The following is a 26,509-nucleotide window of genomic DNA, read 5'->3' on the forward strand; positions in this document are numbered from 1 at the left end:
TGGGAAGGGGTAGAGGCAAGAGATTCCTTCTTGCTCTCTGCAGTGTGCACCAAAGACATGAGCTGATTACGATCTTCTGCTAGTGACTAACAAAAGGACAAGAGTCTCGAGTTGCACCAGGGGAGGTTCACATTGGATATTAGGAAAAATATAATCACTGGAAGCATTGGAGCAGGGTGCCCAGGGAGGTAGTGGAGTTGTCGTCCCTGGGAGTGTTTAAAAAGCAGATAGACATAGGGGTTCAGGAGATGTTTTACTGGTTATGGTGGTGTAGGGCTGACATTGGACTTAATGGTCTTGAAGATGTTTTCCAACCACAGAATCAATTCTATGATTCTACAAACTATTAACTAATTCTATTAACTAATTCTAAATTACTTAAAATCAGCTCCAAAGCCTAATTCTAGCCCAAGTACTCTAACTTACCTGTATGGGGTGGAGTTTGACGTTAAGGAAAAAAAGTCTCTGAGCACTGAAGAAAGTGAAAGCCAATATGGAAAAGGACAGAAATATTATAGAAAGGAGAAGGAAACACGGCTGGATGAGAAGGGTGGACAAGGAGAGACTGGAAAAGTGAGGAGAAGGGCTAAGGAGTAAGTGCCAGAAACAAAAATAGGAGAGAAATATCAGCATATAGGGAAGGACAAGTGAACAATTAAGATCGTCCATGTAGGTGGAAATGAAACTGCATGGAGAGAGCACTTGGAGTGCAGAAGATGTAGCAAAAGGGAGGCAATCATAGCCACCAACAGAATATCCCCTTTTCCACAATGCTCCAGACTCTTCTATTTAAGACCTACATTACCAAATGGAAATATTCAGAACTTCAGAATATGAACAAAATGTCAAATACGGAGGTGTCCATGAAGATACCAAACAGCAGAAACTGTAAATACATTACGAATTAATCAGCCAAGCATGCCAATAAAGAAAAAAAATAATTACATGGGGGCAATATCATTAACCAGTAGATGCAGATCTCAAGGCATCTGGAAAGAGTTTTTGACCTGAGTGAAAGATAACAAGGACACTTATACCTCTTGAACTACATGTTATAGTTGGTAGTTCTCCTAAATAATAGTTTCCTTCACTAAACCAGAACTTGTCTGCACAAATGCAGTTATAATCATAGTGAATGCCAGAGTATGTAGCCCCAAACTCTCCCGGCCACAAAAAAACCTCCATGCAAATCAAACCAAACCGAAAAAGCCCCCAGGGATTTTGAGTTTTTGTTTTTCCCCAGACATTTGTGAAATTAGTTATTTTAGTTGCCACCCCTTTCAGAGGATGATGTTCATATCTAAAGTCAAAATTAATACAAATGACTGAAGATGCACAGCCTCATTACAAAGGATTTGTACACAAACCCTCTTATCAATACCAACCTCCTAGTTCTTAGACTCCTAAAGACAGAAATATGGAGCCACAAATAACATTCAATTTCCCAATTACTATGCCAACCAGCTCTTTTTATTATAGGCTGTATTTGCATTTGACTGACTGGCCTATTGGAAACATAGTGTGGCTAGACCTTCATCAAGCATTTTCTCTTTCTCAAATATATAATCCAGACTATGCGCACCAGCAGGCTATCAATTGGTTTAATTGTTCCTTTACATGATAAGGGATCCCAGTCTTTCCAAATCTGGATTTTTGTTAAATATCTTCATGTTCCAGTTTTTAACCCATCAATTGTGAAATGATGGGAATCTGTTTCAGAGTTGTTTATTGTATTTCTGTAGGACTCTACACTTATTTATTTTTTGATAGAGGGTACATTTGAGAATGCAAAGGGGCATTATTTTGTATTTGCAGTTTCTTTATAGTTATATCCACATACGTATTCATAAACAGTTTAGTTTTCCTTTCTACCTTGAACTGTCTGCCAACAGACGAATTCCTACATGCCTACTTTCTATTCACAATTTTTATCTGAGGAGTTTATAAAAATTAATTCAATTCATAGGCTGCTAATGTGCAACTCTTTGGATGTCTGCTCATCATTCCAGGGGAGAATCTTGTAACACAGGCGTTTGTTTAACCTGCAGGAAACCTGAGACCTCCAGAGTGCTGTCAAGCAGGTCCATTAATCTCTTTGTACCTTGGTCTCCCATTTGAAAAACGGTGATCAAATTATACTCTTCTGCTGTTCTTTGTGTGTACATTCTTTTTGGAAGGGATTTCCTCTTTCTAACATCTTGATTCGAACATTATAACAACAACCGCATGATTATCTGTTTGGCGATGTTTAATAGGCCTGTTTGGAAACCAAGAATTCTTAGGGCAGAAAGTGTGTATCAAAATAATTAAGCTACACCAAATAATTTCTGGGAGTCAAGTAAACTGTCAGAAACACTATTCTGCATTATTTATCCAGGTATAATTTCCTTTAATCTTCACTTGTTGCTTCTCAATCTAATTGTTTCAGTCAGGTTTAAAGTGAAGATCTGACAGCACTGGCACACAAGTTCAACAGAAGGGCTGTTATGTGGCCAGTGCTGGCCACTAAGGCATGGAGTAAGTGGAATATTTTATTATAAAATTAAAATTATGACTCTTCATCATCCTTTATTTAGGGAGAAAGAAGGGATATCCATGGGGGAAAAAACCCACCAAAAACCACCAACACCTTACTTCTGCAGATATATCCAACTGTCTTAACATCATTCTTGTTTTATACGCATCTATAAGGCAGAAAAGTGTAGTGCTCTGTTTTCCATTGCATCTAAAATTAGCCTCATCATGGTTTCAGAAGAGGAAAGCAAAAGCCTCATCTCTTGCCCCAGAGAAATATTTGGGTTTCTACATGGCACAAAGACTTCTGAAACAGGAAAGAACAAGCGGAAATTTTTTATATTTCATGAATCTGAAACTGTATTTCAGAACTGAAACAACAAAGAAAGAAAGAGAATGAGTGGTTCAAAAAGTCAACATTTTAAAGAAATCAATGCTTAAATTTTAACAATTCAAAAGTCAACCAAAACATTTTTTGTCAGTGACATTAATGACAAATTGTGTCACTAATCTGCTGAAGGCTATCTTGTGGGAATGCTGCATGAAAGAACCCCTACTTTTGTATACAAATACTGTAATGAAGTATCAGAATACTTAAGGAACACTTTGGGAATGGACTCAGATTAAAATAGAGTTGGTGAAATAGAGAAAAATCAGTCTTAAAAAAATTCTGTCCTGCGCTGTGACATAGATGTCTAAAATCCCGACATACTTCAGATTTCACTGAAAGACAAATTCTTCCCATTTTTTCAGGGATGACTTAGAAGTGGCGCTGTTCCTCTCTCTATTTGCTACAACTGAAATAAATACAAAGTAAAATGAAATCTACATCTTCATTATTCATATTATATACAAAAGTATGCACAGTTCAATGAAAATATGAAAATGCCTCAATTTTTATGGGCAAAATACTGCTCAGATATCCTTACGCACATCTTATGGTGGAAGAATTTCATCTACATAAATCGACTTTGATGAGTTTTTTACTTTATTTTCATTTACAGTGTTTCCATATATGCTTTTAAAAGAGTAAGCAATGGCATTTAATTGAATTGAAAAGCAATATGATGATAGTGAATTCAGTCATGCTTTTACTGTTAACACTGGTTCAATGATTTATTCATTTGTCATTCCACTTACTTTTGTGTTTGATCAAACATAAATCACATTTTCACCTCTTCAGAGCTACCAGTTAGCACACTTGTGATACTGATAATGACATATACATATATAATTATAAGAGCTTGTGACATTCTATATGTTTTATTCCAAATTGGAAACTTTCTGACTTTGTCTAGTGAAAACTATTATGTATATATTCGTCACTTTCAGAAAACTGTGTCGTATATTTAATGACTGGTGTGTCCATTGGGAGGAAGTAGAATCAAGTTGAGAACTGTAAAGGAAATCCAAGTCAAAACACAAGAAGTTCGAGGTTAAGATCAGACATGCTCAGTGATAAGCAGCATTACTCAAATGGAAATGATTGGTAAACAGAGGACTTAGCACAGCACTAGTATTAGCATTTCATCTAAACAAAGAGCTAAGCATGCAAACAGAAACCCATTTTATGAAAATAAAATGGAAATTTCCAAATTAATTTTTGTCCTGCAATGATTTAATAGATCTACTGAAGTTTTACATGGACCTATTCTCTCTAGAGGAGCCCAGTGGCCACGGCCCATGCCTCAAACCGGAAGCTATGCACAAGGCTTTTCTTTGATGCCAACTTCAAGCACAGAACTAGCATCACTCCCATGTTGCAGTGCAGTGATCAAAACAATGCCTTATTCACTATTCTTTTTTTTTTATTATTTCTAATTTATATTGCTGGACTTTTTATTTAGGAGAGAGTAAAAATTAGTGTACTTGAAGGAGAAAGAGGCACTGCAGCTCGTCATGCTATGCCCTCAGGCTTTGCACTGGTTTCTTTGACCAAACCCTGAAAAGTCTTACGAGAAGGGCAACAATATTTTTCAGCAAAACAGCATTACGGTGCTTTGTGTTTTCTGACCGTTCATCTCCAACAGTACCAGTGAACTGCTGGCACTGGTGCCAAGTTCAGTACGGAGAGATTTATTTTGGCAGCACAGAAGCTTCTGAGCTTTTTAAAATAAATTTGGCATGAGGCACTAAAAGGGTTCACCATCACTGATCTAGACTATATCCTCTTTTATCAGCAGATGAGTTTCAAAATTCCCATCTAAATAAATACCCTCACTTTATTTGTATTTCATTCCACTAGATTACTGCATATAGGAACTACTCTCTGAAATCATCTACAAACCCGCCACATTTTTCATTCACTATCTCTACAAAACTCACGTCTGCTGCTTTAGTGTGATGTAACTGTTGTTTATTACACTAATCTCAATTATCTCCATTCTAGCTTTTGCCTCCCACACTTGCTTGTTGCCATCGTATTCACGTCTGGTCTCAAACCAGGATCTAAGCTAGCTGAGGCCAGCAGCTGTCTTTTTAATATCAGGTTCAGACAGAGTCTAGCACAAAGGAGCACCAGTTCCTAACTAGAACCTCAATGTGCTGCAGCACTACAGATGTTCCATATCATAATAGTGATTGTATCTTCCTTACACAGTGATTATTAGCAAAGCTGTATGCCTTTCAAAGAGCCCTTGTTTTTACTTTTCACCAGCAGCTGAGGCAAAAAACACATTTCCATTACAAGATGAAGCTGTACAATCTCATCCAACAAATGATCTCACTCTGACCCTCACACTAACTTTGCTATTAAGCAAAAACAGGCACATTTTCAAATATTGATTCCAACTAATGTCTGATCCTAACAGGCATGATCTTATCAGGGCCTCACTATAATAGAAGGAGTGTCAGAGTTAAACAGAATAGGTTTAGATAAGATCACAATCTTCTTCACCATGATGTGATGCTATCACTGAGTGAGTATAGCATTTGAAGTAATTATCATTAATAGATATTGGCAACAGGAAGAGTGGTCACTGCTAAGATCTAGACAAATTTGTGCATGATAAAATAAAACGAGTTTTATCTGGATGGTGGATATGGATATGATACGTTATGTGTCCTAAGAGACTTTGGTGCCTTTTTTTTTTCCTTTGAAATGATGGATATTTTATTAAGAGAGAAATATTGAGTAGTCAAATTGCCACCTTAGTTGGCCTTTTTGTGGCAAATGGCCACTTTAGCCATCCTGCTGCTTTCCTGATGTCTACCTTGACCAGACATCCAGCCCAATGTTGCAAGGACAGACCCTAGTCCGAGGTTTTGCCTGAAGAGCCACAGTTGATTTCATGATGCCATTCCTTGTTGGCAGACTGGAGCAGCAAAGGGTTGTCTTACAGGAATGGGAAGACTTTGAGCCCTGCAGGTGTTTTCTTATTTGAATTATTCTTTGCAAGAATATGGGGCATGGGATAGCCCCACGGTGGGCCAGACAGGAGGACTGTTCCCTAAGGTGAGTCTGGGCTGGGGTAAAAGCCACAGGAGAGGTAGGAGGTTGACAGACCGCTGGCTTCATTTGATTTCTGCCTCATTGTTCCTTCAGATTGCAGTAGAGTTTCTGTGTTTTCAGAAAGAAGCAGGTACTGTAAAAGGGAACACCTGCTTTGATCTGGCAAGTTCCCTGTGAAACTCTTAAGTCTTTCTCCCCTGAAGCTGCTAGCATGTAAGGCCAAAGGAGCACAGAATGAAAATAATAATTTATAGCTCTGGAAAAAAATGTTATCAACTGAGGAAAACTGAAAATACCAGTATTAAAAAAAAAAATAAAATCAGTTGCTAGTTTTATATGTGTTTTTTGTAACAGGACAAGCATAGCTAAACTTTCATATACCGAAGTCACACAAAAATAATCTGAACCCCCTCTAATTATTCGTCATTAGTAGAAATAACAAGTGTGCAACACATAGAATTAAAAGGGCACAATCAGATTTCCAAGGACCAATGTCCTCTATGTCTACTGTGGTAACAACACTGAACTCTAATATGTGTGTTTTTTCATCCTCGCAGCACTTACAGACATTAGCTAATTAAGTCAATTAAAAAAATATTTCTAAATTAATAGGGTACTTGCCAAGATTAGCCAAATACTGGTCTTATACACAAAAACCCACATGCAGCTTTTCTACTTATCATCATGTATTTGTCTTCTCAAATGTGTGATTAACTCCAGAGCACTGAAATCTTTTTGATAATCGCTGAAGATGAATGTATCAGGACAATCAGCAGCATATGGAACACAGAATGCTGCCAGATGTTAACACACTAAAATAAAGCAGAACCATCCATGTACTCTGTATCTTGTCTAAAAATAATATACTCATTGACCTTAACCCTATGAAACCAGTCCCATCCTCAAGGTCAAATAAAATAACAAATATTTATCTTCTATGGAGAGGTTTATAGGCTGTACTTGCAGTGTTCAGTGTCACAAAACGCTAAGCATACCTCAGCCCTACTGCTTTGAATGAAAGCTTGGGGTATTCACAGCTCCTGCTGGTGCTCAGTGCTAGGCAAAATCAAGTCCTAAGTACATACTAATCACTGTTTAAAAATTGTGATCTTTGTGCTTTGCCTTTCTTTGCTTTACATTTTTTTCCAAGGCTACACATGGAAACAGAAAAACATCGAGTTAGAGTAAAAAATTCAGGCATATAAACCGCGATTTCTACCACATGCTTCATTTGGAAGAGATCTGCCTGTGTTATGTATTTTCTTGAAAAAGTAACTTTAACAGTCTTTGTTATCCCAATATTTTTTAAGAGTGATAATATCAATACACTGTACTGCTATAACTCTCGTTTAACACCATGCTGCAGTGGGTCACAGTAGTGAATGCCACCCTGTGAGCTTCTTTACTTCCCACACCTTGCGACTGTTCTCAAAGCAGACTTTTACAAGTGCTCCTGTCCAACAACACAGCCAGAGAAACACAGAAAACAATAATAACATCATGATCATATTTCTGAAGAGATCAGTAGATCTCACAATTATAGTAGTTACAGCAAACAAAGAATGAGATAGTCAAGTATCTTTGATAAGACTGACAAGGAAATGCTTACTAAAGGTCAGAAAGGCCATTTAGTCCCATGTATGCCACTAACCCAGCCAGCGTGGTAGGTGCTACTACAAAGCCACATTAAGGCTGCAACAAGTGCTAACAATTGGCTTGGAAGAGGGAATGTGAGGAATGTTAAGGAGGCACAACCACACCAAGCAGTCTCACATTCATGAGAGGTCAAGTTTCAAAACATGGATATTCTTATTTTTCACTGCTGAAGATTTGGGGTGAGGGAGAGGGGGGGAGTGTTTGCAAAACCAATCAGTGCACGTGCAGTCATCTGCAGCACACAAGTACCTGTTATTGTTACTGGATGCATTAAAGAGATTTACTAGCACAGAAACAGTACCACAAAACGAGCTCCGAGGATGCTGGTGATGCCAAGAGCCTCCTCGCAAATGTTTCCACATCTAACCCATGGTGTGTTCTCTGTTTTTCAGCCTGCCTAATCGGGGCTCTGGTACCTGATAGTGGATGACTGACTAAAGAAATCAAGATTCAGCTTACTCCCTGAGGCAGGCTGTACCGCCAGATCAAAGTGCACACATTTGGCATCCTGAAAATGCAATACCATTGCTCTCACTTTGCAAATCTGTGACACAGAAACCTGGGACAATCATCCTTATAAATCAGACAGCATTTCTTAAAAAAAAAAAAGAGGTACAGAATACTCTAGAAATAAAGCCCCAAGTACAGCTGAAAAATATGTGTTGAAAAAGCTACACTGATTTAATATTTGGCTATATACAGTGTTAATTCTAACTTTAGTTAGCAAGAAAATGGAGTGGGAAGGGAGAATATTCAGAGGGAAAAAAAACCAAACCTGCAGGCAATTGAGAACAGACATGCCAAAGAAATATAGCTGCTTACTTCCTTATCTCCCAGCAAGCCCTTGTTATATTTCAATTAGATTTTGAAAACAGTATCCTATACTGGTGTGACCAACTGTCTAGCTTACTGCAACATCCCATCTGCCATTTTCTACAAAAAAACCCAATGTCTCATTCTGGTCTTTTAAAGCCAGCCTTGAAAGATTTTAGCTACCTGCAGGCATCTCTGGGCAGCTGAACAAGAGAAGTTGGCTGCAGACATTTTTCAGCATCAGGGTGCCAAAAGCCACAGGGTCATCTGTTCTGTTTCCTTCCCCCCGCCACGGCTCAGCTGTGCCTACACCACTCCCGTCTTGGTCCAGTCCATTCCTGAACACACCAGCCACAGAGTTACTACAACCTACTGAATCTCTTCCAGACTTCCACTCTCATTACCATTAGGAAGTTCTTTCTGTCTACCCTAAATCCCCTTTGCTGGTATCTACACCTATGAGTCTGGAAGGTTCACTTCATGTAACCTATCATGTCCTTCCACGGACCATAATCCAGGTGGGTCCAGGAAGAGAGAAACTGTCCACCATAGAAGCATATATGATTAAAACAGTATTTTGGCTTGGAGGATGGAAGGTGGTTTGACCAGACTGAGAAGAGAAACAGGAGTAAAGGTAAAACAAGTGGATCGCAAGGGAGAAGGATGCAATCTGGAATTTAACAAATATGAATAATAACATCCAGTATTTACTGTAGTAAGTGTAACCACATCCAAGAGGAAGAAACACCATGAAAGCAAAGAGACATCCTATGAGGTCAACGGTAGAATTAAAAATCAGCAATCACAAACCCCGTTCTGCTTCAACACAAGCATAAAAGAAGAAATTAAAATATTTTGGACTTTTTTTTGTTTTCTGCTTTATTACTCTCTTCCCTCTATGCTAATTTGTCCCAGTTTTCTTCCAAAAGTGAGGACAACAGCTTGCAGGAGGGGGAGAGAGGGAAGAATCCTTCCTCACCTCCCCAGCACCGAGACACACCTCCCTCAGCTCCCCTAAACTTGTCTTGAATGTCCTCACACATGGCAAAGAGTTCTAGTTCCATCTTTTAAAAAATGTGGTCATTCATCCCCCAGATTGGAGAATGTCATGTGGAAAAGAAAGCTTCAGAAAAGAGAAGTATTTTTGGAAATGTGAGATATTAATAAAAAATACAAAAAATATAATGATTAGGAATATATAGGAAGCTTTTATTAAAAATGTATATATTCTATGCTTCTCAGATAATAAATCAAATGTCAAAAACAAGATAGCAATACTAATCTGTGACAAGGAGCATTTTAAATTATAAGGCATTTTTTCAGAGTGAGAAAAATCTACATAAACTATGACGATATCTAAAATGCTATCTAGTTTATTCTCAATGCATCAGTAGCATTCAGACTGTGATCATTCGCTTACAACACAGAAAGGGCAGTATTTTGTCTACGTAAAACTCAATTATTCCCTAAATATTTTAAAAGAGCTCAAAAATATCTGTTGTAGTAACTATATTTAACATTTAACAATGTGAAACATTTGCAAAAACACTGAAATGTCTTCCCTTTCTTTCTAGTCTGTGGAACATGCTAAAATTAGCGAAAAGAAAGGAGGCAAAAGTTTATTAGTTAATACTAACTCATTTAAGATGGGACTTCAATAAGTTACAACATCACATCTGATAAGGCTATGCAGATAATTCATCATGTATGGAGTGTCAGAACATGCACAAACCCCTGTAAGTAAGACATGCCATCAGGCAGAGTACTAGCTGGGCATCCTTTGCTGCAGCCCTTCCCCTGCTGCACGTGGTCTGGGACCAGCAACGAGGACAAGCGATGGTGCCTCCTGCACTCTTTGCAGCAGAGCCCTAACCCCTGGAGCCCAAGGAGCCACCATGGGATTAGATTGATGAACTTGTTCTCAGCGCTTGAGAAATGAGGCCCAGGGCATTCATAAGCTTCTCTCAGCTCTTAAGATCTCAGGTCAAGCTCTGTACCACCCAGGTTTTAGTCTGCTGCATCTAGAAAAGGACAAATTTTGCTACTGGCTATGTGATAGTACATCATCATTAGAAAAGGAGCTCTAGCTGAACAGAGAAGAAAGTTCAGCAAAATGTTAATATTATAAATGGAATGCTGATTTTTAGAATCTAATACTCTGTATTTTCTTCTGACAAGCACATGCTATTTTTATATACTTGCAAACACATTTTGTATGGATATGTGTGTGTATATACATATACACACAAATATGTATTTATGTATTCACACCATACTGTACTAACTATGCTTACTATAAATATTAAGAGGTTTTTTTTCTATTTGAAACATTAAAAAACACACTTTCACAGAACGCACTTAATTTGGCCGATAATGAAAAAACTAGAAATACCTTTTCTTTCAATCATTCTTGAATATTTATATCTACTTCTCTCTTGTACATTCAGACAGAAAGGGAACTCATGTTTGAAATTTAGATCATTCATCATAGTGTACAGAAGTGAGCAGCAAGCAGCCACTGTCTTCATTGAAACCACAGTTCCATTCCTTTCCTTGAAGTCATTTTTTTTATTTAAATGAAGATAGACAATAATTTAAAATCTTGTTACTGTTACTATGATATTGTACCTTAGTCTGCACTTTCATTATCACAAACAAATGTTGACACCACCAAACAGTGAATTTTGTTTTCACACCAAGATTTTCTCTAAAGCACACTTTATTGCCTACAACTATTGCCTCTGTAAGTTTTATGGAAAGCATCTGTTGACATTTTCATAATCATATGTCATATGTATGTGCAGACAATACACCTGGATAACTACTGAGTACAGTTCCACAGCCAACAGCATCATGGTGCCACTGATAGTTACCCCAAGGCTAACTACCCTTAGGCAGGCATAGCTTTATGTGCAGTTATCTCAAAGAAACCCAGGAGCATGTAAGGCATTTCATTTTCTAGTGGTCAAAGAGAGAGAACAAGCCTTTAGGCCTTTCAGTTTGGTGCCTATTATTGGCTTAACAGTGTGAACAGAATCAGAGAACCACAGAATCACAGAACAGTCAGGGTTGGAAAGGACCACTGGAGATCATCTAGTCCAGCTCCCTGCTAGAGCATGATCACCTGGCGAAGGTTGCAAAGGATTGTGTCCAGGTGGGTTTTGAATATCTCCAGAGAAGAGACTCCACAACCTTTCTGAGCAGCCTGTCCCAATGCTCTGCCACCCTTGGACAGTTTTTCCTTATGTTGAGATGGACGTTCCTTTGTTCCAGTTTGTGCCTCTTCCCCCTTGTCCTGTCACTAAAAAAAGTCTGGCCCCATCCTCTGGACACCCGCCCTTCAGATATTTATAAATGTTGATCAGATCCCCTCTCAGTCTTCTCTTCTCCAGGCTAAACTGACACAACTCCCTCAGCCTGTCCTCATATAAGAGATGCTACAGTCCCTTCACCATCTTGTAGCCCCTAAATGTCTTTGTAGACACAAGCACCTTCATAGCTTTCTGTTCCACTGAAATGATGGAGCTAGAATTTCTCCATGCTTGTTCTACAAATGTGAAACTACTGACAAAAAGTGTCAACATTTTACAAACTGAATTTTATTTCAGAGTAAAAAAATGATGTTGCTCAATATTTAGTGAGAAGTTATTTCAAAAACTGCTAAATATTTAAATCTGACATTTTATATCTGCTTAGTCTATAATAATACATATGTTTCATAAATAAGAAGAAATATCATTATAAAAAGCATGAATTTTAAAATTTTCCTCAGAGGACAACATTAATGTTAAAATCCTCATCTTGAACACGGGGGTTGAATTCGTGCCTGTTAGGTATATTTCAGTGTACCAAGCTACATGAATGACATTAAACGCAGCTAAATCAATTATTTCAGCCAGCCAGCCAAAGTTTTTAAGTAAGACTACAATCCATTATTTAAGTTTTGTTATAAATATAGCAGAATGTACAATAGCAGAATAAGCATTTGAGTCTTAAAGCCTACAGTGTGGAGATTACAGTAGGTGACCATAGTCTAGCAGCACAAGGATTGTTGCTGCTGCACAGTTTATCGCACTGGTTCTCTCTGAGCAGCCTAACAGTGCAATACATTCTCAGGCACACATTCTCTTCTCTCTACTCTTCCCCACATCATAAAAATGGAAGAGCCTGGTGCTTGTATATGGTGTCTCACTTGGCTTCTGCTGCCTGGGAATCCCTGAACCAAATTTTCTTGCCCTTTCTCTGTCCCCGGCTCCTGACCTTGTCTCATCTTTTCCCCTGGGCCATTCCATCCCCTCACTCTGCTCTCAGCAGCTCCCTGGCAAAGTATCCCAGGGTACATTCCCACTTTGAGCAGGACTGGTCCTGTTGAAATTAAGCCTGCTGCAATAGGACAGATAGTTTATTGAGTTTTCTCCCAGGGAACTGAGTTAGTTTAATGAGAATGATCAGTAATGCCTACTCCTTAATTACAATAGTATTAGGATAAAGTCTGCTTAATGGAGATACTTATAGAAGCATCAAGTAACTGAAATATTTTTTAGAACTCTTCAGAGTGGCCAGTGGCAGTTTTAAACAAATGTCAAAGTTCATCTGTTTTAATAAAGAGGTATCACAATAAACCACAGCAACGTGTAGCCTTATAAAAGGGCTGCAGGGAAGGAAAAGAGCGACTTCATGTTAAAATCCCCTACTGATATAAGACTACATGCTGTTAATCATTGATTCAGACATAAAAAATAAAAAAGGAACAATCTAATTTCAATCCTGTCTTCCTGTGAACATTTGTGGTTTGTTTTTTAAAACAGCAAACCATATGCGCGAGTCCCTTGAGCATTTAATACTTCAAAATTAAGGTTATGGTAATGGCATGCAGTACTAATACCAGCATTCAGGCAGAGCTGCACAATCATGGACCATGTTGCTTCAGCATTTATTTGTGTTCTAGAAACTAGCTCCACAAGCTGGAGAAAATGTTATTGTTTTCAAAACAGGAAGTTTATTCAGATCACTACCACAATTTGCTATCATATTAGTAGCATGTTTTATTTTTACTCTGATGTGTAAATGTCAATAAAAGAGCAAAAATAACTTTTTTTTTTTTAAGCAGCATGTATAGTCATACTATAAGCAGAAGTTGTGAAAACAGTTCTGTCATTGCCCTTCCCTCAAATACTTGACTATATAAATGGGAGAGCATATTATAAAAGGTGAGGCAATGGTGAGGTGATGTGGTCTCAAAGATCACCGTGATGCCCACACAGATGTCCACATCATCTCAGCAAAGCTCTGGGTTTTTTTTTAAATGTCTCAGCGTGTATGAAGTGGCCAACCCTGACACTTCAACAGCACATCTTTACATCACCGTAACTGTGACACAATTTGCTCTCCAGAAGCACTGTTCTGTTAATGGCTGCAGGTTTTTTAGAGAGAAGGCAGGGTTTTTTAAACTAGTTTTAAGTATAAATGTCTGACGCTAACAGCAATAAAAATGAGAAAGAAATGCTTCCGTAGTCACGTGAGGTACTTAAAGGTATAAACCCAGTATAATAAAGATTAAAATCAAGGTTCATTACACAATACATTGTTTTTGGTATGGTAATTAAATACAAAAATGGCTCTGTGCTAGTAAGAGCCAAAATCCCCATTTGCAAGTAAATATTTACAGATAAAAACTGCCTTACCCTTCTCTGTGTAGGAACAAGAGGACTAGAGACTACAGCCAGACTACAGCCCAACTACCGCCTATCCTGGTGTTTGTACAGCACCTCCAGCCCAAGTGCCCAGCAAAGCCTCACACTGCAACTCCAAAGATTAAAAGTTGCTGGCTACTACAGATATGAGGTTTTTTGACCCAAAATGACCAGCCACAGATTAGTGAGTGACTAACTTAACTGCATTTTGAACCCTGGCTCCTCAGCCCCTAAAACTCTAACCAATCAAACCGTTTCACGAGGATATTTTCCAGAAGTGTCACTTTGGCGCTGAACCTCCTAGATCCCATTAAAGGGTCCCTGCTGTATCCCACTGCTTGTCTGGCCCAGCCCTGCACACGGATTCCCTTCACAGTCACGTTGAATCCTCTTTCCTTATCAGGCCAATACAGGCCTGCCCCACGCGCTCCTCCCTGTAACAAGATGTCGAGAACGGGGGGCAGGATCCAGCTGTTCATTGTTTTGCTTTGCAAAGCCCTGCCATGGGCACAGATTAACACCAAAAACGAAATGGTGCCAGCCAAGGGAAAAGTCCTTTCAGAATGCCTTCACTAGACTACTGGAGCGATGGCATGAGCTGCTGTTCAACGTTCATCGTGGGCTACGTGGTTCTGTGCTGCTTTTGTTTCCAAGAGCCTCATTCCTACCAAGTTGTCCCCTCAAACAGTGACAATATTTGCAGCAAGGAAAAAGCAAGCAAACGGCTTTTTCTGAAGCAGGCTGTTAGTTCAGAGCTGCTTACGTGCAGCTTTCAGTGGTTTGTAAGATCAGCCTAAAGGGGTCTAACGCTCTTCTCACCTGCCTGTTCACATTAGATTTGACATTTGTGCAAATCTACTTTCCTGTTAAACACAGAAATCGCAATCCAGGAGTTCCAGACTTGGAAATATACCCCTGTCTACTTGTAGGTACCCACAAACCACTGAATTGTCTACGATGCAGCAAGGTGCAAAGTTGGAGCCTTCCTGGTAAAACTTGTAATTAAATTGTGTTGCCTTCCTTGTAGAGACAAGTTCTCACCAACTGCAAATAGAAAGCGGTATTGTACAAAACTCTTGATATGTCTGCATGTCAAAACAGCAAGATGATACTAAACCTCAAACAAAACTTGGAAACATATAGGTGCTCTCTTTTTCTGTGAAACAACAGGCTCTTACTTTAGAAGTACATTTCCTAGGCTTGAGAAGATACTCTTGTGCATTTAATTTTCTAGGGACTATCAGCTATTATAGAACAGTTGATGCAAAGTTGAAGAAGGCATTAATAACCTCTATGCCCAATTGTGCAGATGGGTACAAACTCCGTATACAGTTGAGGGCAGGAGAATTTTGCTGGTCTGGCAAAATTATAGGAACAGATCTAAATAGGAGACCTATTATTAATATTTAATAATGATATAAGGAGTTCTTGAGTTTAGATTGAAATGCAAATTAAATGCCAAGACAAGTTCTAAGATCTAAGGCTCTCTGTTGTTAAAACAACATCCTTCAGATTTCTGGTGGCTGCATGCAGATTGTTTTATCAACAATAATAACAATGCAATGTGATTATTTCATAAGGGGGGTTGATCATTCAGTAATTCGTGAGTATTGGCTAACTCCTAAACGAGAAAAATTAAGAACTTTATTAATCATTGAGCTATTTCAAGTCTACCATTAGAGTCTGAGTACTCTGCTGTCTTGGTATGGACCTTGCTCTACCCTATCTCCCAATGCGCTGCCTTACTGATGATGAGGACAACAGCTGCTATTCCTGTTGTAACTTGGAACAGAGCTTAAATCTTTTTTGTTCAAGGTACCCAACCTTCCACTACTCTGAGACGTATATTGTTAATATACTTCAAGACAGAAACTTGAAAGATCTAAAAAGTATTTGACATCTGGCACGGCGACTCAATTAATTACTGTGCTGAATTAATTAGTTCGCTCCGTCCCTGAGCCATCAGCAGTGAGACTGTATTCAGCAACACAGCACTGCTTGAATTAAGAAGCATTTCAACAGGATATTACACGTACAGGCTGTGTACAATGCAGAGTACAAGGTTACTAAATAAGTTGTAGCCACTAGAGCTAGGCAATGGATCATGAGAGGCAGTGTCACACTGCTAGCACTGAACAGTAAAGTCAGGTAAGATACTTGTAGTCAGCTACAAACATATCTTCCAAAGAGATGAGCTGAAAAAATTGTCATAACTCATCTGACATTCCCTGAATTTTATTTTCCTTTCCTACCTATAACAAAAATTCACATTAAAGCTCTTTTTCAAACATTATTTGATGTTTATAACAGTGCAATGTTTGAAGTTCTCATTCAGAAATGAACTAAACCTGCTGTCAGCAGCTGATGTGAAAGTTTGATTGAATTCTAAGGAGGTGAGGCTTTACCCAAATGAGCTTTCCAAAACACATATAAATAACTTAAGTAAACAAACACAACTCCCCCTAGGAACAACAGAGAGCATGTACACCAGTGAGAAAAGTAATCAAAGGTGTCAAGCAAACAGAAAAATCATAAATAAGCCAGAATCGTTTCAAGAAAAAAAAAAAGAAGAAAAAGATAAAAAATATGTAGAAGTTGGCACAGCTGGGTTTGTGCTGCTTAAATGGTAAATTAAAGTTCTATCAAAAGGTTTACATTTCTTCACACAGCATTTTAAAGTAACAAATGTAGGACTACAGGAAACATCTGATATTTGGAAAAAAGAAAGAATAGTTAGAATCACAGAATAATTCTGGTTGGAAGGGACCTCTGGAGGTCATGCAGTACAAACTCCTGCTCAAAGCAGGGCTAACTTCAACGTCAGATCCAACTTTGAAGTTAACTCAGACTGCTCAAGATGATACCCAGTTCAGTTTTGACTATCTCAAAGGATGGAGTTGCTCAGGGGACAAAACAACATTGCTGAGGACTACAACTCTGTTTATAGAAACTTTTTCAGATTTCCAAATAGATTTACATTAGTAGGCAAAACAAAAGTCAAATCTTTCAAGTGTTTGTAAAAATAGACTTTATGTTTTTAATTTGACAAGAAACAAATGAGTATCTTTCCAGTTTAGTGAGAAAAAAGTCCTGAAGATTTTCACCCCACATCTCTCTTAACTGGGTTGGGAAAGTTACTGCATCCCTTTATGATGACCAAACTAAAGTCAGCTTTGTTGTCAGGGCAATTGAGGCAACATAAAGCTAGCATTTTTCCTACCTCACCTAGGTTTTCTTATCTTGGTTTTTTTTCCTAAAAAACTTAGAATTTTCCCAACTTTGATCTATACCAGGACTAGGGTTTCTGTTGCATGGAAGTTGATGAAAGTAGTAATAATGGAATCTTAAAAAATTATTTGAATTATAGGTAGCTCTCACAAATGACCATTTTATGAAAAGCATTTTGAGAATGATGTTAGATCAAGTTCAAAATAGATGAAGAAATAAAAAATAAATTAAGAAAATGGAGAGACATATTTAAATATATTCAGATATATTCAAATTCTTTTTAACAGTAAGATGCTTTGAGTGTCCACTACTTTTGAAAATCCAGCCTTTATTCAGGTGCCTGAATGGGAAATCTGATTTGGGTTTGGAATACTGAACTCCAGAAAACTTAAGACAAAATTGTCATGACACTTCCTACAACATCTTGTTAGAACCTTTTGATTCATACATTATGTTAAAAAGGCTTAAAAGTATTGAGATCTTAACTGGCTACTGTGTAGTCATAAAAGAGTAATGCTTCACTACAATTTCAATATGTACTTTCACAGAAAGTATCATGCATACTGTCCAGGAAGCCCCTAGGAAAAGAACTCAGACATAGGCGTATGTTCCTCAGGGAAGAGTTAAAGACTTTCAACTTCCCACTTTGCTCATGTCCACATAACCTCTCTCTCATGCTCCCCTGGATGCTACATCAGCAACTCAACACTCCCAACCTTCTTCAGGTCCTTCAAGGGCAGGACAATACACTCAACACTAAGCAGCTCAGCTTCTCCATTTACAGCACAGCTGTATCTACCCCATGTACATGTAATACACTGGGCACAGAACCACAGAACAGTTCCGCAGGTCTTTATGCCAATACACTCATGTGAAGTCTGTAACAGTGATCCAGGTGAAAACAACAGCTCTTCAGAAGAATCCCACAGAGCAATGCATGCTTCAAGATTGTCTAAATCCCTTCTCCAGGAGATATTTGTTGCTTTTTTTCAATACAGGGTCATCTTTCCAGATATTCTTAGAAACTTAATCTGAACTATATACAAAAAATATTGAAGCTCAGTTCTTAAAACCAAACAAAAAAATAAATGAAGACCTAGGGATGAGGTGATTTTCAGCACACTGAACTGAGATAATTACTTATAAGTAATACATCCCCCATACTTTCTACAATCAGAATAGAAAAACAAGGCTAGTTATGGATGTACTCTATGACAGGTGGCTCCTGATATCTTTAAAAATTATTTTAGTCTAATGGAAGAACTTGCTATGTTCAGTAAAGCTGACATCAAGGCAAATTTTATTAATTTTATCCTAAAATAATGCAGCTATTTATTTCCTATGCCATACATTATTATAAATTAAGTATTCAGCAATCGATGCAATGAAAAATTTAAAAAGCCACTAAAAAAATCAGATACTAGTACTGAAAGGCAACAGCTTGGTTCAGCAAACAAGGAAGTGACATTTCCCTTCTGAAAAATAACAAGTTTAATGCTATTAACCTGTGCTCCAAATAACTTTACGTGGACGGTTGCCATAGATGAACTAATTGGAGAAAAGCCAAACACCACTGTCCGTGAAAGCTAACAATGCCTGTTTTCAAACGCTCTGGCTGAGTAGTAATTCAGGCTATTCCCTAAAGAAAAACACGCAATATAACGAAGTGAAGCGCCTCGGAGCATCTACATACCAAGGTGTTATTATTCAGATCCATCTTCCCAGCAAAAGGCCCCCATGTTGTTCCAACCGGAAGCTGCTGCCGACTCTGAATCTTGCGCTCCCCGTCTTTCTGGACCATCTCCAACTCTCCTGCAAACAAAGAAAACAAGCAGTGTTGAGAGTACTTTCACTTGTGCCTTGACAACAACCACCTCTGCCTTTGTGTCGGCTTCATACGCACAATGTTCCGAGGACGCATATAATGAGAATTAATTATGCTTGTCTGAAAAAACAACTGATCTTGTCATCCTGTAAAAGAAAAACAAACCTTCTTTTTCACTTATATATTCAAATCTGGTTTAGAAATTCCTGGTCCTTTCTTGCATCTATTCACACGCATAAGAATTTGAAGGCATTTTTATTCATGAAAGTTCTTAAGAAATACTGAGAAGGGAAGAGATGAGAACTGAACGGAGAGAGTGCAATAGCATCCATACCTGGTGCATGCTTTTAACCTCCCTGATACATTTGGCTGTCACAAGACCACATTCTGAAGCATTCGGCTACTAAAAATTTCAGACATACTTTATAGAGACCTAAATCCACAACAACTCCACTAATTTTGTAGAAACTACTAAAAACACTTGCTACAATTAAAGGATTTTGAGGCGAGTGAGGTTTTACTGGCAGCAATATTTCAGATTTACACACAAAATCATTTAAATTGTTAGCTTAAGGTTTTAACACAATAACATATTAAAGCAATGGGAGTGGATATAGAGATTTATTTTTCTTTATGTGTGTACTAATTCTTCAGTTTTGAAAGTAAAGGCTTCAAAATTAACACTTAAAAGTGAAATTGTTAGTTCACCTCACTTTAATTTTTCTGGTTTCTTTCCAGTGACAAGGGAAAGACTAATACACAATTGATCATTACTGTGTAAGGAAAAATAAAATTCAGTCACCACCAAACATTGTTTTCACTTAATTGCAGGATTAAAAAATAGTCTGTACAACCCTTCTTAGACAAAAGTCTCTTTGATAAGCCTGTATTTTCCTATGAACAAGTGTTTCAACTAAAAATGTAGTAACAGTTGTGCGTATACACAAAATTTCTAATATTCTTTTCCAAACAACTCAAATAAATTATGGTTTCACGTCTTAAGGGTGATAACATTGAATGTGGGGGCACAGATCTGTGCTTTCCTTGCCAGGTATTTAACTGGACTTTCACATGCTGTTGCACAAGCTTTTGCCATCCTGATGGTAGGCAGAAAAACCTGTTGTTGTTCTCAGGAGTGGCAGAACTATCCTCCACCTCACTGCAGCCACACTTTCTCTTGCCCCATTTTTCCCTGCTGGCTCAATCCCCTTTGTCCCTTTCCAGACCAACCAGATGCAACAGTAATTACTGCCTTTTGCGGCAGCAAGACTCTTCTCAACAACTCTACCCCAAATCAAGACGGTGTTTTTCCACAAGCAGGGTGAAGTCCAACTGTGCAAGAAGTAAACTCGTCCCAGATTTAGACCTGGCAGTTGTTGTGAAATGAACCTTGGGCTGGAGGAAGTGAGTAACTCCTCCTGGCTTGCAAGCAGTCTCCACAGACATCTCCAAGCTAACCATTCCCATGGATGCCTGGATTTATTTCACAGCCAAGCTGCTGCGAAGTTTTTCCCTGTCCGCAGGGGTTAATCTCGACCGTTTTCCAAAGAAAAGACTTGGCTCCAACTTCCATTTTCAAGCACAGAAATCTAAATTTCACCTCTTGAGTGTTGCAGATTACAAAACTACCCTAGGTAAAATCGTGCATCAGATCCTTCCTGCAAACTGGAACAAATCTAGGAAATAGAGCTGTATCAGTTTACAAAAGCTCCTATGTATGCGGGTGAGCCTTCATTGTGACAGTGCTATGACATTTAAAAAGGCAGTATGTTAGCAGGAAAGCTTATGGATTAATTATATCTAATTTACACATGTGATACATATGCATCCAAACAGGAAAAAAAAACCAAAACATTTTTTCTCCCTCACAGTCACAGTGATACAAATTGTATTAACTTAAAAAAAAATCTCTTTATATGCTAATTATGGAAGAGAGAAATCCTCCCGGTGTTGCAAGGTAACATGTTGATGGCTTAGGCATACTGCAACATTTTCTCTCTACACGGAGGTGAAAACTGTAGCATTTTCTTGCTTTTACACACTAAAAAAACAGCCATGTCTATGGACATGTCACATTTAACTGATACCAGAGGAATCATGAGAATCTTTGAAAACCCTTTTAAAAAATAATTCAGCCTCCCTTTCTGCCACTGACATTTTTCATTTGAAAAGGGTTCAGACACAGTCAAACAGTGACTCCTTATCTGTACCTGTGGATTTACAAGCAGGCCTGTCTTTTAATGGATTAAGAACGACAAACTTAGGGCAGATCATCCAGTGATATCCAAAAACCTACCTAAGTTTTAAGGTACACATCATTACACTCTATATTTTAAAGAAAATTAATAATGTGAATCTTATACCTGATATGTTGTTCAGGTTGGAAGAAAAAATAAAAACAGCAACTATTTCCCAAAACTGTATTATTTTTTCCCTCCAGTTGGTAATTAAATAAATTAGTATGGATTCTTTCTCTCTTTTATTCTCTTTTGTTTCGGTCCCAGGTTGTAGTTTGGGCAGTATTTATGGATACATTGCAATGTACTACAGATGGGGTAGCATCATGCTGAATTGTACTGTGAGCTGCTGTAATTTCCCCTCCACTCAGAACACCATGACAGAGCAGGAGACTGCAGGCAGCATTACAAAACATTTTGCTGCATAACCTTCCTGTTTCCCTTGATCATAGTTCTCCAAAAAAGATACATTTCTCTCTGGTCACCATGAACAGCAGCCATTTTAACACTATGGGAGAATGTTAAGAGATGGGAAGGATAATCTGCCCCTATGTTTTGGCAAACACAGACATTTTGACTATGCCTGCCCAAGGCACAGCATATTACAATTTGACCCTTGGCAAAGATATTTTTTTTTGCCAAAAAATCTTTGTTTGTTTAGGGGAAAAAAATAACACCATGAGATGTTTTTTAAAAAAAATAGCACTGTGTATCAGGATCTACATGCATCTGCTAAGATTTCTTTTTTTTCTCTACCAGATCCTGCATCTTTTGTAAAATCACTGTATATGTTCTTTTGTCTGCTCTGAGCAGGAAGGCCAGGGGATGGTACAAGGGTTTGTAGAACAAGGATTACAAATATCACTATTAAAAATCCTCTCCTGAATTCCCCTGACTCCAGAAAAAAAGGAGCATACAACTATCCTGCATTTAAGGGTTGGACCCGACGATCTCTCGAGGTCCCTTCCAACCCCTACAATTCTGTGATTCTGTGATTTATATAATTTTGCTCCTCTGAAATTTCCTATTTGGCAAATGGTATCAAAATTGCTACAACAGACAGGTCTGCTCTCCTGCTGATGAGATCGGGGCTGTCCCATGCTCACTGGTGGCTTCCCAAGAGGACACTGGTGTAAGCAGTGCCATACCGATGGCCCAAGCAACTTGTAACCTCAAGAGAGTTTGCTGGAAAAAGAAGAAAGCACCATCCCATTACTCTTAATTAAAAGTTTGAAAAATGTGTCAGCAAGGCAAGATTTTCCCCTTCAGCCTCCAAAGAAGTTCACATGTAAATCAGAAGTGCTCTCTGCAGCTACCGTCCCCTGCACAACTGCTCAGCATCTTCACAAGTTGAGTCAGGGAAAGGAAGAGGAGCAGAGATTTTATTGGCCTATCACCACCTGCAGTAAGAAGTGCAAAGACTCACTTGGTCTCTTCAGAGGTGCCTGTCTATGAAGATCCCAGGTAGCAGGAAGAAAATGAAAGCAAGGATAAAATACTGCTGCAGCTTCCTTTAATCTGCATTCCAGCCCAAAGGAAGTAGAAAATTCTGTGCCAAACACTGTTAGGAGTTTCTAGTGATCAGTAATTTCAATAGACCACCTCACTGCAGAGCATTGAACATCACATTCCTTCACGGAATAGCAAATTATAATATATAGAATTCATACACACCCCTGGGATAAATTATGTGTTACACTTCATCATTCCTATGGCAATGCTGAGAGGCAGCTGCATTTTGCTGTTTTCATCCTAGACCCATCAACCGTCTGATTGAGAGAGCCAACGAGAGGCGTAACAGAAACAGCACTAAGAAATATAAGTAAAGAGGAAGTGATACCCTGCTTTTAGTTTGTGCAAGTTAGGTAAAAAAATAATGTACTTAAGAGACATTCCATTTTGTGATATTTACTTCCCATTTCCTTGCTACAAAGCAAGTATTTTATTTTTTTTTCAGCTTGTTCTTCAGGAACACATTTATTTCCAGCTTGCTGAGTAAGTTTATACAAAATATTTGAGACACATAGTATGGGCTAATCAATTTTGGTAAAAGATAATGCTGTTAGTGCTGTGGGCTGTTTCTCTTATCTTGTTGATGTAGCATACTTTTAAAGTCTGTGATTACTCAAAGACTTATGATAGCTGCACTGTAAAAGAAGCCCCAAGTCATGACTCACTAGTACAGCTACAAAACATCCCATGGCTTTTAAGATATTAGGCCACCTTGGTGGATACAAGACCGGAATGAAAGGACTCAATTTAGGATTCTTTTCTTACATATACATACACATACATATATACATATTGTTTCAGGGATGCCACTTGCATAAACCAGAAGGTAGATAGGTCAGTTAAGCTTTGTCTACTTGAACAGAAAAATCAGAGTAATTTAAAAAAATCTTCACAGAGCCTGGAGTGTACACAGGAACCCAACAACAGCTTTTGGCCCTGAACAGGATTTGACCATAGCTCAAATATCAGAAGACTTCAACTATAAAGGGTGTTTCTGAACAAAATAATACTGGCTTTCTTTCTATTCTGGAATAAGAAATAAAGGAGTGTATATCCAAAGGTGAATGAACAGTGTTTTGGGGCAGAAACAGTGAACTACTTTTTTCAGAAGTGTATCCAGATTTATAAATGATCAACATTTCTAAGCAAGTGACCGATAGCCTTGGTAGCAGGTTTTTGTTTGTCCATTTGGTTTTAATCAGGAATAGCTTTCGAAGTGGAGCCAGTTAAAAAGAATGAAGAAGCTCTTCCTCTGTTATAATTTCTTTACATCATGGGGCCCTACATATTTCCACAGAAACAACTCCTTCTTTGCATCTTTCCAGTGTGGAGCTACCTGACCCTGTAATTAATATTTCTGCATGGCAGAGAAATTGTGCATGTTGTAGCTTCAAACAAGGACTGCCCTGAAGTCAGAGCAAGCAAGTTAAAACACTCACAGAAGTCTTTAAGCGCTGCCCAAGATCTGCTTGCCGTCCTGTATGCACAGGAAGAATATGCAATTAATATTTGACTGGTGATTACCTCCATGGTAACAAACTAACATGCACGTTTGCAAACAGCAGTTCACTGACAATGGAGAACTATCCCATTTCCACTTCTATGACTCTTACCAAGCTAGCTCCAATATTAAATGTTCATACACTTGCTTGGCAGACATAAACTGCATTATTGAGATACCTCCTCTAAATTCTCCTCCCTCAATTTTCAAGTCTGTGAGACATAACACACACTAAACTACAGTTTTGAACATAAACTTGAAATACGACATTCTCTATTCAAGTACTCCAGTCAAACCCTGATAAATCAGGCTGGCCATGCAGTGATCTTATCCTTTCTGACTCTTTAATAAATCGAACCTTGTAAGTTCACGCTGTTGGAAGTTGTCACTAAATGAAATTGTGACCTTATCCGATGCGTGAACTTATCCTGCTGACAACTACATTTATTGTGCGGATAAGAATAGGGGGGAAAAAAAAAAAGACTTTCGATAATTGTGATCTTAGCCATATGCAAGTCTAACAGATGGGATCTTTTTGATGTTCCATTAATGATTTGCCTATGATGAGTCTCCACTTGGGGAAAAAAAAAACCCTGTTCTTCATAGGTAAGTGGTAGGGGGATTGCTACATGGTATGAAAAGTGCACAAAGAGGAACTGGACAACAGCACTGAATGAGAAGCTATTAGCTTAACACAAAGAGCTTTGAATTAGCTTGTAATTGCACTGGAAAAGATAACATAATGGAGGTGGCAAAACAGAAACATTCCCTTTCCACAGGGCTCATTCAATAGCCCAAATACTAAAACAAGTGACTGAGAATCTAAAGCAGGAACCCAAAATATGCTAAAGCCATGGCACTAAATGATGAATAAATGAATGAATGAAAGCCAAATACTACAGGACAGCTGCCACTGCTGTTGGGAGAAGAATACTGGATAACAGGCGACTAGCACAGCTATGTCAAGAAAATGACCAACCACCTCACATTACCATGTCTGTCTGACACATATATTGTGTCACCCAATTCTCATATCTTTCCACCATGGGAAGCACCATACCCATTCTGGAGTAAGAACATCTGGGGGGTGTCAGGGTACAATGTGTTTTGCAGCACCGTGAGTCTGCTGTGGGATACAAGAACTGAAGTTATCTTACTAGGAAGCCACACATCCATATGAGACAAATTCACACTGGAGTCCAAACAGTAATGGACTAAATGACAATCCTGCCTCATGAGTAAGGCAATCTTCACTGAAAGAACTGTCAGGATGTGGAACAGGCTGCCCAGGGAGCTGGTTGAGTCACCATCCCTGGATGTGTTAAAAAAAAGGGTGGATGAGGTACTTAGGGATATGGGGTAGCATAGGATGGGAATGGTTGGACTCAATGATCTTCAAAGGTCTTTTCCGACCTTGTGATTCTGTGATTCAACCAGACCTTTTATCCATGCAGGAAGTAGACACAAGGAAAACCCACAGGTATGTACTGCTCTAAGCTACTGCTGTCCTTTGCCTATGCTTAGAAGCAGGTATAGACAGCAAATACAATGCAGGAGAAGCTGCCATGTGTCATTTCATGCTTAACCAAGCTGCCTAGCCTTGCCCTGCCTTGCCAACGCTCCCCCAGGGCAGCTGTGCACGCCAGGCAAGGATGACAAATGAAAAGGATTCTCCATCATATATAACAAATGGTTGTTACATACTAACCTGGAGTATTGTGTCCAGTTCTGGGCTCCTCCTTATATAAAAGGCAGGGATCTCCTGGAAAGAGTCCAGTGGAGGGCTACAAAGATGATTAAAGGTCTGGAGCAGCTCCCCTACTGAGTGAGCTGTGGCTGTTCAACCTGAGTGAGCTGGGGCTGTTCAGCCTGAGAGGGGATCTGAGCAATGTTTATAAATATCCGAAGTGTGGGACACAGGGGGAAATGACCAGCTTCTTAGAGGTCTGTGGGGACAGAACAAGGGGCAATGGCTTCCAAGTTGGAGCACAGAAAGTTCCACACCAACATGCAGAAAAACTTCACAGTGACAGAGCACTGGGACAGGCTGCCCAGGGAGGTGGTGGAGTCTCCTTCTCT

The 26,509-nt window shown here is 38.7% G+C and overlaps 1 protein-coding gene across 2 annotated transcripts in view; it reads right to left on the reverse strand.

Moving 5' to 3' along the window:
- Positions 1 to 26,509, reverse strand: part of ZFPM2 (zinc finger protein, FOG family member 2) — a gene marked incomplete at both ends in the record, with an annotated part of 311,742 nt that overhangs the window by 134,543 nt on the left and 150,690 nt on the right. For both annotated transcript variants that reach the window (XM_084280125.1, XM_084280126.1), the window contains one exon: positions 19,049 to 19,167. In XM_084280125.1, the coding sequence (XP_084136251.1) occupies positions 19,049 to 19,167 (119 nt within the window). The remainder of the gene's footprint in view (positions 1 to 19,048; positions 19,168 to 26,509) is intronic.

The sequence above is a fragment of the Gallinula chloropus genome, assembly GCF_964237585.1.
Source record: "Gallinula chloropus genome assembly, chromosome: 2".
Lineage (NCBI taxonomy): Eukaryota > Metazoa > Chordata > Aves > Gruiformes > Rallidae > Gallinula > Gallinula chloropus.